The following is a 13,655-nucleotide window of genomic DNA, read 5'->3' on the forward strand; positions in this document are numbered from 1 at the left end:
TAGCTTCTTAAGAAAATTGTAAATAATTTACAGAACAGTCCTATACATATTTTCCCAGAAGTAAGTACCATTGACTTCAATAAGGCTTTCTTCAGGTAAGTGGGTATACTACCTTAGCCTTGCAGGTACAATCTTAAATCTTGCACACTAAATTCTTAGAATTCTTATTCTTAGAACAGCCAACAGTTTTACCATTCTTCCATCGCAATACATGACATTACACCAGTATTTTCAGCTAGCTATTTATTCATTTATTTATAGCATTTTTATGCTGCCCCCATCGCAGAAAGCCTTGGGGCGGCTTACAAAAAAAGGTAAACAACTTAGAATAACATTAAAAATTCGGAGCATCTTGGTCATAATTTAAAACCAATAAATAAAAACAACCATTAACAATTAAAATATCGTTTAAATATAAAGGTCTTGGCCTGGCGCCGAAAAACAAATAACGACGGCGCCAGGCGGACCTCTTTGGGGAGCGCATTCCATAGGTGGGGCACTCTGCTTCACCAGAAGCTATGGTGAACTTCTAGTTTGGCTTAGATATTTAGCGTTAATGTGGACTTTAAAATGTACAGTTTTTATAGTACTTCACAATCAGCGTTGAACAGCAAATTCACACTTGACAGATGGGGTCAATAATGACTCTTAATCAGTTAGTTATAATATTATAATTCTGCTGTCAAGCTGTCAGTTTTCTAAGGCTTCGAATACGCTCCCAAATGATAGATCCTCCTTTATTGACAATGCTTTTGGTAAATTCAAAAACCTAAATGCTTCTACATAGCTATCTGGGAAATGATCATATGAGAAACCTTCAAACAATATCCTTAGACTGCAGATCATACTAAGTAAATGCAATTAAATTTTAGCCTATTTTTAGGTAATAATGCTTTGTTTGATCTTGCACATACACTGTTCAGTTTGTGGGTGGGTGGATGTGAGAGAAAAATAGAACAGAAGATAAAATATTTGAAGTATATTCCCTTCTATTCTTGGGCAAGATCATGCAAAACATGAAGGAAGTGTTAACTGTTTTCTTAGTATGTGATGACACCAAGGTCATATTGTTCACTTTCATTGTATATTTTGTCGACAGGCTATATCACCAGCAAGACAATTGATCCTGACTATAAATAAATATGAAATAATAATGCTTGGCATACTTTATAACCTGAATTGCCTTTCACTAATTTTTCTGCTTCCTTTGTCACATTAATTTGTAGCACTTGGTTACTCCTCAATTTTTATTTTCAGGAATTGTCTAGAAATGTTTTTTAGAAAGTGTATCTGATGAAGATTATATACCATGTGTGGATGCAGACCTGATGACCTTATCCATGCATATCTTATATCCTGGCTAGATTATTACAGGAACATCTACATGGGCATACACTGCGGTACCATCAGGAACAAGTGAATGTCTGAACTCTTCAAAGAAAACCACATCAATAGTAGAGATGTGCTCCCAGGCTCTTAACTACAGGAGACCATGAATTCCTATAGCTGAAGTTCATCCATCAAGCCCAAATGATCAGGCTTTTTTGTGAATCACTCTAGCAAGTGCAACTCAGTTGACAAGGCACAACTAAGAGGATAGCTTCTGTCCCTCCTCCTCTTCTTTTGGATGCCTGTTCTTTCTGCACAGTGACAGAATGGCTTCAGCTAAGTTATCTTGCTGGAGGTTAAGGAAAAAAGGGAATTGAATGTGATTCTCCTCCCAAGTGCTGACTCCACCATAAGAAAAGAGGGACTTTTGAGCTTTTTTAAAAGTTACTAGTACTGCTACTATTACTGCTACAACTGGCCAGGACATGACAGGAACATGAGGGCAGGGGGCATGAAGGAGGGCAGTCACCTACCATGTTATTAACTCCTTCACAGATCTCTTCTCCAGAAAGTTACTTATTAGTATTTTACCAGTTCTCACATGAGTGGCTGAGCCTATACTTGTGCTGCAAGTCAGAAAAAACTGCCACGAATCAGTTCTTTTAAAAATACTGGAGTATGGGACGGCAAGAGAAGGATGGATACAATGGTATAGCAGCAACCTCACTGGAAAACAGGAGTGAGCAAATGAGATACCAAATATACAAAGAAAGATGGTATGGGAGTGAGCAATGTGTCCATAATAAAAGACCTTACCTGCTTGATAGGACTGTCATATTCATAGTAACAGGAGAGAAAAAAAAACATATGAATGAAGTAAAATTATATAGGATTTGATTCAGATTTACCCATGCTTAGAATAGACACACTGAAATCCATGTGATTGGTTTTTGACTAACTTAACTGGTCTACTTTAAGCATGACCATTCTTGTTATGTAATTTGTCTTTCTTTGGTAACATTGTGGCTGAATTAGTTTTATGACACCCTTGTTGAATGTTTGAGGCCTTAGCTGTCTTTGCATCCATCCATGATTACTCCAAATTCAATTGCATGCATTCTCAGCTGCTTTGTTGTAAGGTTAGAAAGGACTCTAGGAAATGCATCCCAACTGTCCATAGAGATGAATTTTTATGATGAACTACAGTGAGTAATCTTGGGGGCTGCCAGTAAGATGTACTGTATTTGATCCATATGTTCCAATTCTCTGTGCAATTAATTGCATAGAGGTTTTTTCTGAGATGCGAACTAGCCGATAGAATTGATGAAAAAATGGCAGGTATCCTTTAGCTAATTATGAAACAGGGAAGCTGGTCTGTGTTTGAATCCAGTTCATATTGGGGTTCATGTTCCCATCAAACTTAGTTTTCATCAATGTCACAGTGTAGCAAGATATGATATTCAAGTCATTAAGATATTTCAGTTAGGAATTTGAAGTCCTGGGTTCAGTGCTAATTCATTGCATTTCTGAGAGGTGGTGTGCCTTAGGAACAGTAGAGTACAATTGGTCTTCCTTACTATGTGGCATATAATCTAATAGCCAAACAAAGGCACTTAAAGAAATCTAGGCTCCCTTTGTCTGATGTGAGATAGGCACAGAATCATTGAAAGATGGTACAGATCCTGGAATGGGTGGATCTTTTCTTTATACGAACTTGAGCCAATATAATGCACATTGCTATTTGGTGAGGAACATGGTAAGGCTAGACTATTGTCTATCACTTCTGTGCCTTTGGGCAGAGGTCTATGAAAATAGATAGACTGGTAATTGTCAAATTGTTAAGGTACAAGTACAGCTTGATTTTGGAAGCAGCATTTCTCAAGGAAACACTGCCCACCAAGGACACCCTTCTTGGACTTCCACTGTTCCAGGTTACAACTTTAGTGAGTCACAGGAAGAAAGGGTGCCTCTGAGAATGCAAGTGTTTAGTCAGATAGGTTCTGGATATGTTTGATTAGAATACATGAGATGAATTACAACTACAAAAGAATAAAGGTCAGCCAGTCTAATCCAGAGGTATGTGATCAAAATAAGTCAAGGCAGATTAGTTACCCTTTCTCATCTGCAAAAGGGGCATTGGTGAAAAGTGGTGACAGTGGGATTTTTCACTCTACCACTGCATGCTTATGAGAGGAGTGGAGAGGCTAAATCTTGCATAAGGACTGTGAGTGTAGAACCAGAGAGTGATAGAAAGATATAATCTTCTGTATGCAATGTAGGAAAGCTACTGCACATTATTGATTGATGTGTATGAAGATTTATTCTACAGACTGGCAAGATCCTAATATTTTAATACTTATTTAAATGGAAAATACACTGGCATAGTTTAATTTTTGTCTTAAGCAGCCTCATGGAGAAAAGGCAAAATTTGGTGCTAGTCTTTCACAGTGATGCATCCATGATTTTAGTAGTTCACGGGAACGTTAAAATTAAAGTTAAATAATACCAAAATTATGCAGGCCACCATTTATTTACCTGCTTGTATGTCAGTTTTCAACATTTCTATTCTGTCCACTTGACATAGACCTCTGGCCTATTAACAATATTTAAATAATTAAATATTAAAATACTAAGTCTAAAAATAAATTTATTTTATGACTGTTTTAATGCCAACAATGGTACAAACTGAATAAAATAAATGCAGCAATGGCAACACAATACCCACAGCAGAAAATTAAACACTGGTGATTTAAAGTAATCTTAAAGCAACCTTAAGAAGCACTTAAAATACAAGATCTTAACCTAGCATTTAAAAATATAACACTGACACCAGGTGAACCTTTCTGGGAAGGGATTTCCATAATCAAGCAATATTCATGAAAAGACCCTGCTCTGGTAGCTACCTACTGAACTTCACTCGGGGTTCCCTGAGAAGCACCTCTGAAGAATCCTTTCCATTCCAAGTAGGTAAAAAGGAGGAAATGGTCCTTCAGATGGTTCTAGTCACAAGCTGGCTTTATAACAGCACTTAAACAGGAAGGCAGTTTAAATGAAAAAGCAGAGGCAAGGTATGATTGCCCAGCCTGATGTAGTCAATGGTCTTGTAATCCTTCCTCTGTCCAAATAGGGTTGCAGTCAGTATATCGACTTAAACTGATAAAAGGCACTTTGGACCCCCAAGACCACCATGACTCCATTGACAGTAATGGATCTAGGAGCACACACCACCCCCACAAGACTGTGAGCCTACAACCTCCTCCAGAATGGCTTGAAAACTACACAACTGGTTCTTCACAATTTTAGCAACAGAAATGAGCTGAATATGTAAAGCGGCAAGAAGTAAACAACTTAGGTGTTTCAGTGATTAATTTTTATACTGTAACCTATTTGAAAATATTAAGAAAATTCAGAGATCAGGTTACAGCTTATAAATAGCCGAAGAACCATTTTTGTCAGCTCTGAAGTATAAAAAAACCATAGCAGGTAAATGTGTGTGCGCACACGCGTGCGGGTGTATTTTAATTCTTACCTGAAAGACCACTGGGTGTCAGCCACGTCCATTTCTACTGAGTAGTTCAGTCAAGCAAAATGGCTTGTCAGTAAAATGAAGTACATAATCTCAATGAGTCAGAAATTCTGTCAGCATAATTGCTTCCTGCATTGTTCTTCAGATCTGAAAATGCTTACAGACGTTAAGGGATTTTATAAGAATAACATTTTGGATATGTTCTAATTAACATTTTAATGTTATATACCGTTTTGGAGAGTGAACAGTACAAAGATGGCAATTCTTAGAACTCTACCAGGCCTTGGCACTCGAAGGAGGTCATGAGAACAAATAATCCTCCCACTGGGACCAGTTTTGTAGAAAAGGAAGTTCATTATTTGTTACAATAGTCATTAAAAGTTTGAAAATAATCTCCTAGAAAATATACTTGTGAATATGTAATGAACTGATAATTGCTACTTTAGGATTAGATTATAACATTTATTAATCACAGCAATAATTGCAGTTCTGTAATTGTAACTTGAAGTATAAGCTGATGGGATCTGAGCTGGCAGCGACTGACCAATAACTTCAGCAGGTTGTGGTGAACAGAAAAATGTTGACCCAGCCTGTGGCTGCTGTGAGCAAGGCAGACTCCATGTTAGGCATAATTAAGAAAGGAATTGAAAATCATTCTGCCCTTATCCAAAGCTCTGGCACAACTACACTTCCAGAGAAGTGTAGAGAAAAGGACACGTGGAGAAAAGGACACCTGATCAAGGGGCTGGAACAACTCTCCTATGTTGAATGGCTACAACAGCTGAGATTCTTTAGTTTAGATAAAATGTGAGTTAGAGTACAGAATGTACACAAGAGTTCAGAGCATGTGCAGTGGATTTCCATTTTATTAGAAACCAGGGTCAACCCAGAAAGCTGAACCATGCGAGACTCAGGAAAGGTCAAAGGAAGCACTTCTTTACACAGTGCATAGTTAAACTATGGGATTCACTGCCAGAAATAGTGATGGCCACCAATTCTCAGGGCTTTAAAAGGAGATTGGGCAAATTCATAGAGGTAAAAATTATCAAAGGTTACTCCTCCTGATGGCTAAATGCTACCTCTGTAAGGGACATTGTGTCTGTATACACCAGTTGCTGGGGAACCTGGGTTGGAGGGTGAATAGGAAGATTTTACATGAGAAGAACAGTTACGGAGAGCACTATTTGCTGAATGACAGCATGCCTTTCCCTACTGGCCCCCCCCTTGGGATGTCATTTGCAGAGAATTGTGGGTCCCCCACAAGCTTTTACATGAGGCAAAGGTCTTATGGGTGTAGCCCTGTTCTCACCCTGCAGAAACTGATCACACACCCTAGAGAGGGGTGGGGAACCTCAAGCCTAACACCCAGTTTCGACCCACCTGGCATTTCCCCAGATGCTCACAGCTCCTTCCCTTGGCTTTACCTCCTTCTTCCCAAGCACAAATTGTTAGGTGGTTTCCTGGCTTTTGTGAATATTTTTTTCCCATTTCTGAAATGCCAAAATACCTCTCCCAAGAGTTTTTGACAGTGAAAGCTGTAAGGTTTAATATTTTATTTTATTTGCAGGGTGGGGTGTAGTTTGGCTCTGCCCAGTGCAAAATAGAGCCTCTGGGAACTTACCCAAAATTGAATGTGGCCCTTCAGGCTGAAAAAGGGTCAACTCCCATACCCTAGGACACATCCAGTTATCTTCCTGACTGTACAAGGCTTCCTCCACAGACAAGTCTGTCTGTATGGAAAGCATTCTTTGAGAGAAGCAGTTAATTAAAATAAAGGTTCAAAAGAACTGCAACCTCTGTGTGTATACAAATAAAAATTAGACTGCAAGCAGCTTGAATGAATTGAAAGTAAAGAGAATGTGTTCTTCAAGGTGTCAAATGGGAAACTATTGAAGTCTACTGCATTTTAGAGACAAAATCTCCTTTCTCAGAGGCCATCTTATAAAATGCAAATATTTCAAACAAAGACTGCTTACTTACTAAGGTGTATGGATGGTGTATGAAGGATGGTCACCATTTTAGTAGGCTGATTTAGGATGCTATCTCATGCATATTTATACAGACATGCTACATTTCTCAGCATTCCCTAGCAAGCCATATTGGCTGTGGATGCTAGGAGTAGTAGGACATTTTCCTGTCTAAAACATGCATAAGATAGCATCCTAACTCTCTTACTGAGAAAGTTGCTGGCCCCTAGACTTGACCAGTTACTTTTTGCAAATAATTATCTTTGTCACAGTATTCTTAATATTTGATTACTTGCTTGGACTATGTTTGCTCTAGAAGTGTATTTTAAGTGTTAAATGACACTGTTATAACTGAAACTATTTAGGTCCGTTAGTCAAAGTAAGACTGTGGAGGGGGAAAATGCTGTGGCCTACATTATTCCTGAAGAACAATGATTACCTTCCGCTGCTACATTATTTCATTCTTTTTATTTTTTATCTAAGAGATAAAATAAACACTATGATGAATACTCTTGATCAGAACTATGCATTTGAGTTTTTGTAGAGAGGGTAAGTTCAAATTGTGATTGCAGCACTATGGGAAAGCAGTCCCTAATGAATACTATTGAGAGATTTGAGAACCAGTATGACATAGTGATTAGATTGTTGCATGGGGACTTGGGAGATCTGGGTTCTAGTCCCTGCTCAGCCATGAAGCTCACTCCATGATTTTGAGCCATTCAGTGGCTTGCATTCCAACTTATCTCGCAGGATTGTTCTGAAGATAAAATGTACAGGAGAATAATTAAGTAAACCACCATGGGTTCATTGTGTGAAAAAGGCAGGATATGAATACATTAATAATGAAGTCATAGCTTTCAAAAACGGTTTGTGATGGTAATTAGAAATCTCTCTCTCTCTAGATTGCTGTTGATGATGCAATGAGTGAAAATCTGCGTTTAGCACAAGAATATCAGATGCTACAAATCTGCTATCTAAATGACAAAAATAAGCTTATGGACTTCTGTGATCATAAAGTCAGGGCTGAAGCAGCATTAAGAGATCAACAGCAGGTATGGTGATAATGGTTCAGTTTCTTAGTGCCTTTTCTTTTTAAAATTGGGAGTCATTAAAAACATTAGACATTGGTTGCAAAGTCCATGGAACAGCCTGCATAGAGTGCTTTTCATGTATACCCTTTTCTATTTCCTGAATGTTTGCTTCTTTACTTTCCTAAAAGTGTTTATCTGTGAAAATGCTAAAGAATATCCAAAATAATATCATTTGTCTCCTTTGGTATTTAAGATACATATTTATGTGCCAAAGTTAATTGGGGTGCTCTTTGTTATATAGATCATACTCTGCTTTAATGTGTTCATAGAATTAGCACTCATGCACAGCAAATGCTCTGATCTAGCTAAAGGCCTTACAAAAAAGAAAAATAGCAGGTGTGGAAGCTCCCCCCCTCCCCATACACAGCCTTTCCTGGGTGGAGAATCACGCATGCCTGATGTACATAGTCTTGTCAAATAATCAGGAAGAATGAATCACTATTGTTCGTTGCATTGTTGGAAAAAATTTGTCAGCAGTGGGAACAATGGGAAGAGTCGTAAGCATAAGGGGAAAATGGGCTTGAGAAAGCTTACCTCCCCAGTCCCATATTCATTGCTCCTCCACTGCAAATCACACCCTTTCCCCAGAGCTATTCAACAGCAAACCAGCTTCATCGGCCCATGGCTAAACATGTACTCCCATCCCCAGTTTGGTAAAATTTGGATTAGTTGGTGAGTAGTGAGTATTCAATTGCGATGAAGTAATGACTCTGCCACACATGCTGCTGATACTAATTTCACCAACACAGAACTTCAGAAATGGGGAAAGTTGTCAGAGGGCTGTTTTGCTGATGGTTCAATTTTCACCACTCCCCCCACTGTTATGATCACTCTTTCCTTTCTGTCAGAAGAGAAAAATATTCCAGGCATGCAGAGAGTTCTTTTTAAAACTTTATTGCAATGAAGGGAACAGAAAAGAATGGTTTCCTTCCCATTTTTCTGTTCACTTGAGCCCATGTTCACACACACCCTTTTGAACCCTGCTCCCAACTGCTTGTTCCCTCCTCCTTTCCCCTAATTGGCTAATAGGGTACTGAGAGTTACATTCTTTCCGCTCGCCTACTCCGCGCTGCCCCAACGCCAGCCCTTCTTCCCAATCCAGCCCTGCCCCTGGTGGGCTACAATAGGCTCATTTTGTTCTGCCCAGCTTGTCAATAAACAATCAGGAAGTATTTGGCCCTCCTACCTACATGCGTGTTTCCCCATACCTTGCACTATCTGATTTTAGTCCCTCCCCTCCTTTGGGCTAAGTAATTTTTGTTACCCTTTTAAATCTCTTTAAATTTGAAACTCCCTTGTTTCAAATCATCCTTTCACACCTAACACACATCTTACTATCCTGGAAAGCTTGCATAGATCAGCCATAAATGGATTGGGAAGTAACTAAACTATATTTTTATTGACCACACACATTAGAACTTGTCAACATAGGAAAAGAAAATTTAAATCAAAATAAGAAGCAGAAATCAATTCTCATATGGTAGCTTTATTTATTTATTTATTAGACATTTCTATGCCGCCCCTTGCCGAAGCCTCGGGGCAGCTTACAACACAATAAAATACAATAAAATACAAAAATAACAATATAAAATTAAAATTAACAATATAAAATAAATAAAAAATATAAAATATAAAAGAAGTCGCACTGGCCATTTTGCCTATTAATAGGGGTAATTACTGTAAAAGGTAACCTACATGAAATTATTTTTTCTGGAATATCCCACTGACTTCCTTGTCACTATAGCAGCAATCTCTAAACCCAGTTAATGGGCATCAAGCACACAACGGTGCTTCTGACTTTTCTTGGAAGAGCAACCTCAAGCATTTTTTCAAAGCTGGGCATGTGCAGTTGGGGTGTTTCAAAAGCGGTCTATGTTGCAGTATGAAGAGATGCAACCAGAACATGAAAGGTCAAAGGCCCCCTTATACACATGCAAATAGCTCTCTGGATCAACTGCCATAGAAAGATTTTCTTTGATTTGTTAGGATTGCTGTTTGTAATGGGTCCAGCATGCCGAAGGGCTGTCAAAGCCTTTAATAAGATCAGATTGCATGTGGATATCACCACTGTATAACTGCAAAAAATCAATGAAAATTGATCAAGAAAGAAACTAAAGATGTAAGAGATCAGAGGTATAAAACCCTCTAAACAGAATTTTAAAACTATCCTTTGCATATGCAGATCTATACAGTAATCAGAAGGCATTTGTGTATATATCACAAGCCCCATTGTCTATTATTCTATATTACCTTCTGTGAGCATCATGATTGGTTAAGGTAAAATATTGAGAACTATGCCACAAAATAATCAAGGAGATTGCTTTGTGTACAATCTTGCTGTTCACCTAAAGGCACAAAAACCAAGACAGCATAGCTATATAAGGATCTAAATTGGATAATTACAGATTTGCCTGATGTTTTGAAAATCTAGTGCATCTACAAATACAAAATCAGCACATAAAGAATATCTGTACTAATTATAGTAGAACAAGAAAGGAAGTTGGTTATATACTGCTCCTATTAAAAGGTGTATTTTTCTTCAGATTTTGCTAATAAGTGACTTACAACTGCAACAGAAAATCAATTTTGTGGGAGTATCACTATAATGATTTTTGTAGTTCTTGTACTGCACATATACATCACAGTGACATGAATGTTCAGGGAGAAAATCATTCTCATGTTCACCTTTTTCCAAGTACACAGAGTTGTCTTCTGTAAAAAAGAAAAAACAGAAGCATCATCAAAATTAGCTTCCAGGTTTGTTTTATAAGTCTTGAGATCTGAATTTTAACATATTAGCTTTACATGGACAAGAGTTTGTGCTCAGCTCTAACACAGAACTCCTCTGTATTCTCAGATAGTTGATCCATTGGAATAATCAAATGGGTTCATGGTTTTATAATGACTGAAAGCCTTCATTTTTCTGGTTCTGTCTGCAAGCTGGAAAAGTAGTGCCCTTCTCTCCATTTTGGTAGGCATAGTTCAGCCAATGAGCAGGAGAAACTTCTTGTTCATGTTGGTTGCTTTATTGCAACGTTTGGAATATTATTTCTGGATTATTTCACTATGCTGCTGGTCCCACTGCAAAAAGAGGCATTCAAACAATGATAACAGAAAGTGGTTAAAAAGGCTGGAGATACAGTTAGGAGGAGAGAGGACAGGCTGTGAACAAACAGAAAAAAAGGAGGAACAAAGTAATACTGGAGAAAGGAGTGTAAATCCAGTCTTGGTGATATCCATTTTAATATCATCACAGCACATATATTATATAGGTTTTGACATGTTTTGTTTGCTGTCTCCACTTTATGTTTGTTGCAGTGGTCGTCATACTCTTGCTATACAACATATGTAGGGTCAATTCATGCTGAATAGTTATTAGAAACCTTGATAACAAAAGTCATTGCACTGCAGTTCAGTTTTGATAGTTAAATTTCTGCAACATCACAAATCTTCATGCATTAGTGCAATGATCCTTACTACAGTATCATATTGGAATCAAAAGACTGCACTGGTATGCTTGATAAAAAAAGTCTTCTAAGTCAGGAGCACCTCTCTAGCTTCTGCATGTAATGTAATGTTGCTGCCTTTGCATTTAACAATCTTCATTCAAAGCTCCCTTATTAAACCTTAGATATCCTTCCCTCTGTAATTTGCTCTTAACTAAAATGTGTCCATTAACATGACCATTTATGAAGTGTGAACAAAGAAGGATTGCATCACCAAAAGAAAAAAAAGTAAGATATCAATTTGCAAAAGTGTGCATATGTTAATTTGCAGATATATAGATTTGTCATAATACAGACAGAAATACAATACATTTCACCATAGTGTATAAAGCTGTGACCAGGTGAGCTGTATGACTATCTGTTGTCCAGATGTTAACTGTTGATGATGGGCAACTGCTCATATAGTTCTTTAATCTGGAATTGGACAGGACAGCCCTTCAAACAGTAGATGCTTTTAAATAGAGGATAATCTTTGTAAAAGAGGACACATGGCCACTGTAGTATCCATGTGTCAGTCCAACTCCAAAATCAGAGAGCTGTCTGGCAACAGTGGGTCATGTATCTTTTTTTAGTGCTTATCCACACTGAGTCTGCTACCCAAACAATTCTTGTCCAACTATTTAGTGTTATTTTCTAAACCAAAAGCTGATTTCACCTGAAAATAATGTGTTTTTCATGGGCATCAATTCTTGAGGCTCCACTATTTTCTTCCAATGAAGTACTGTCCAGGGCAGTCGCTAAAACAAGCTATTTATGTCCAGGGCAGTTGCTAAAAGAGGCTATTTAATATCTCATTTCAGATAATTATGTCCCAAAGTTGCACATATCAATAAAAAGACAGACAGGTCCTGTCATCAGAAAAAGACAGACACTCAAGAGATAGGAAGTGGAGGCACATCAATTCTTTAAGACCAGAGCAAGGTGCTAAGCTATCATTTACACGCACTTCAGGCAAGGCCAGGCCAGGCCAGGCTTTCTTGCTGGTTTCCTCCTTGAATAGCAATTGGTGGCTTATGTTCCAGTAGCCAGTGGATAGGGCCAGAGGATTCTTTATCCTGAGGTACAGACTCAGGACAACTGGCAATTGTATCTTTGTGTTATTTCTGGCATGGAGGAAAGAAGGAATCCCCATGCAGCTACTACTCCTTTGGTATCCTTTGCACCTTGATGTTGTTTTTGGGAAGCAGAGGGTGTAGTCTCCCAGTGGCTTGAGGTAACTTAGCTAATGACAGAAGCCAGAGAGTGCTTCCTTCTGCTACAGTCCCAAGAGTTATGCACAAAAAGGACTTTAGTTAGTCACCAAACATCAAAAGGAAATAGGAAATATTCTGTGCTGTTTCTTTTATGCCTCTTCAATGCAGGGAGATGTTCAAGTTCACCTATCTAGTGCTGCAGGAGAAACAAGGACAGGAAGCAAGGCTATCAAGATCAAAATAGCTAGAATATGACTTTTCTTGAGTACTGTTAAAAGATTTGAAGTGGGAAAGCAAGGCACTCCTAAATCCACATTTCTTCCTTATCTATTTTTCCTTAAGAAGCTGGTTGAAGTAAGCTGGTTGTGCTTGAACTGATATAGCAGATAGTGACTTTGTATTTTTTTCAGAAATTATTTCCAGTGCTTACAAAACACTTTTCAACCTGAAAAATAATCCAAAGTGCTTGCGTATATTTTATCAAAGGTTTCCTTAAGTGTGGCAATAATCAAAGTGGAAAAGACAATCTAAAGAGTATGGAGAAACTGCTAGTCATCATGACACACAGAACTCTGAAAAGAGTAATTATGCATTAATCCAGAGAAGTAGAACTGTTGAGCCCCTTTCCCAGTTTATTTCTCCCAGAAAAAGATTCCTGTGAATATTACATCCTTGTAAAGGAGCGCTTACATCCATATATGCCCGACCGCCCCTTGAGATCTGCGGGAGAGGCCCTTCTCCGGGAACCCTCCATGAAAGAAATTAGGAGGGTAGGTACTCGGAGGAGGGCTTTCTCTGCGGTGGCGCCCAACCTATGGAATGCGCTCCCCAGAGAGGTCCGCCTGGCACTGTCGTTATTTGTTTTTCGGCGCCAGGTGAAGACCTTTTTATTTAAACGTCATTTTAATTGTTAACAATATTTGCTTATTTATCTGTCCAGGGCGACTTCTTTTATATTGTTTATTTATTTTATATTGTTAATTTTAATTTTATATTGTTATTTTTGTATTTTATTGTATTTTATTGTGTTGTAAGCCGCCCCG

The 13,655-nt window shown here is 38.2% G+C and overlaps 1 protein-coding gene across 12 annotated transcripts in view; it reads left to right on the plus strand.

Moving 5' to 3' along the window:
- Nucleotides 1-13,655, plus strand: part of CCDC178 (coiled-coil domain containing 178) — a 172,420-nt gene that overhangs the window by 82,392 nt on the left and 76,373 nt on the right. For all 12 annotated transcript variants that reach the window (XM_044424404.1, XM_044424399.1, XM_044424398.1 and 9 more), the window contains one exon: nt 7,725-7,874. In XM_044424404.1, the coding sequence (XP_044280339.1) occupies nt 7,725-7,874 (150 nt within the window). The remainder of the gene's footprint in view (nt 1-7,724; nt 7,875-13,655) is intronic.

Source organism: Varanus komodoensis, unplaced genomic scaffold (genome assembly GCF_004798865.1).
Source record: "Varanus komodoensis strain SLA01 unplaced genomic scaffold, ASM479886v1 scaffold14_1, whole genome shotgun sequence".
NCBI lineage: Eukaryota > Metazoa > Chordata > Lepidosauria > Squamata > Varanidae > Varanus > Varanus komodoensis.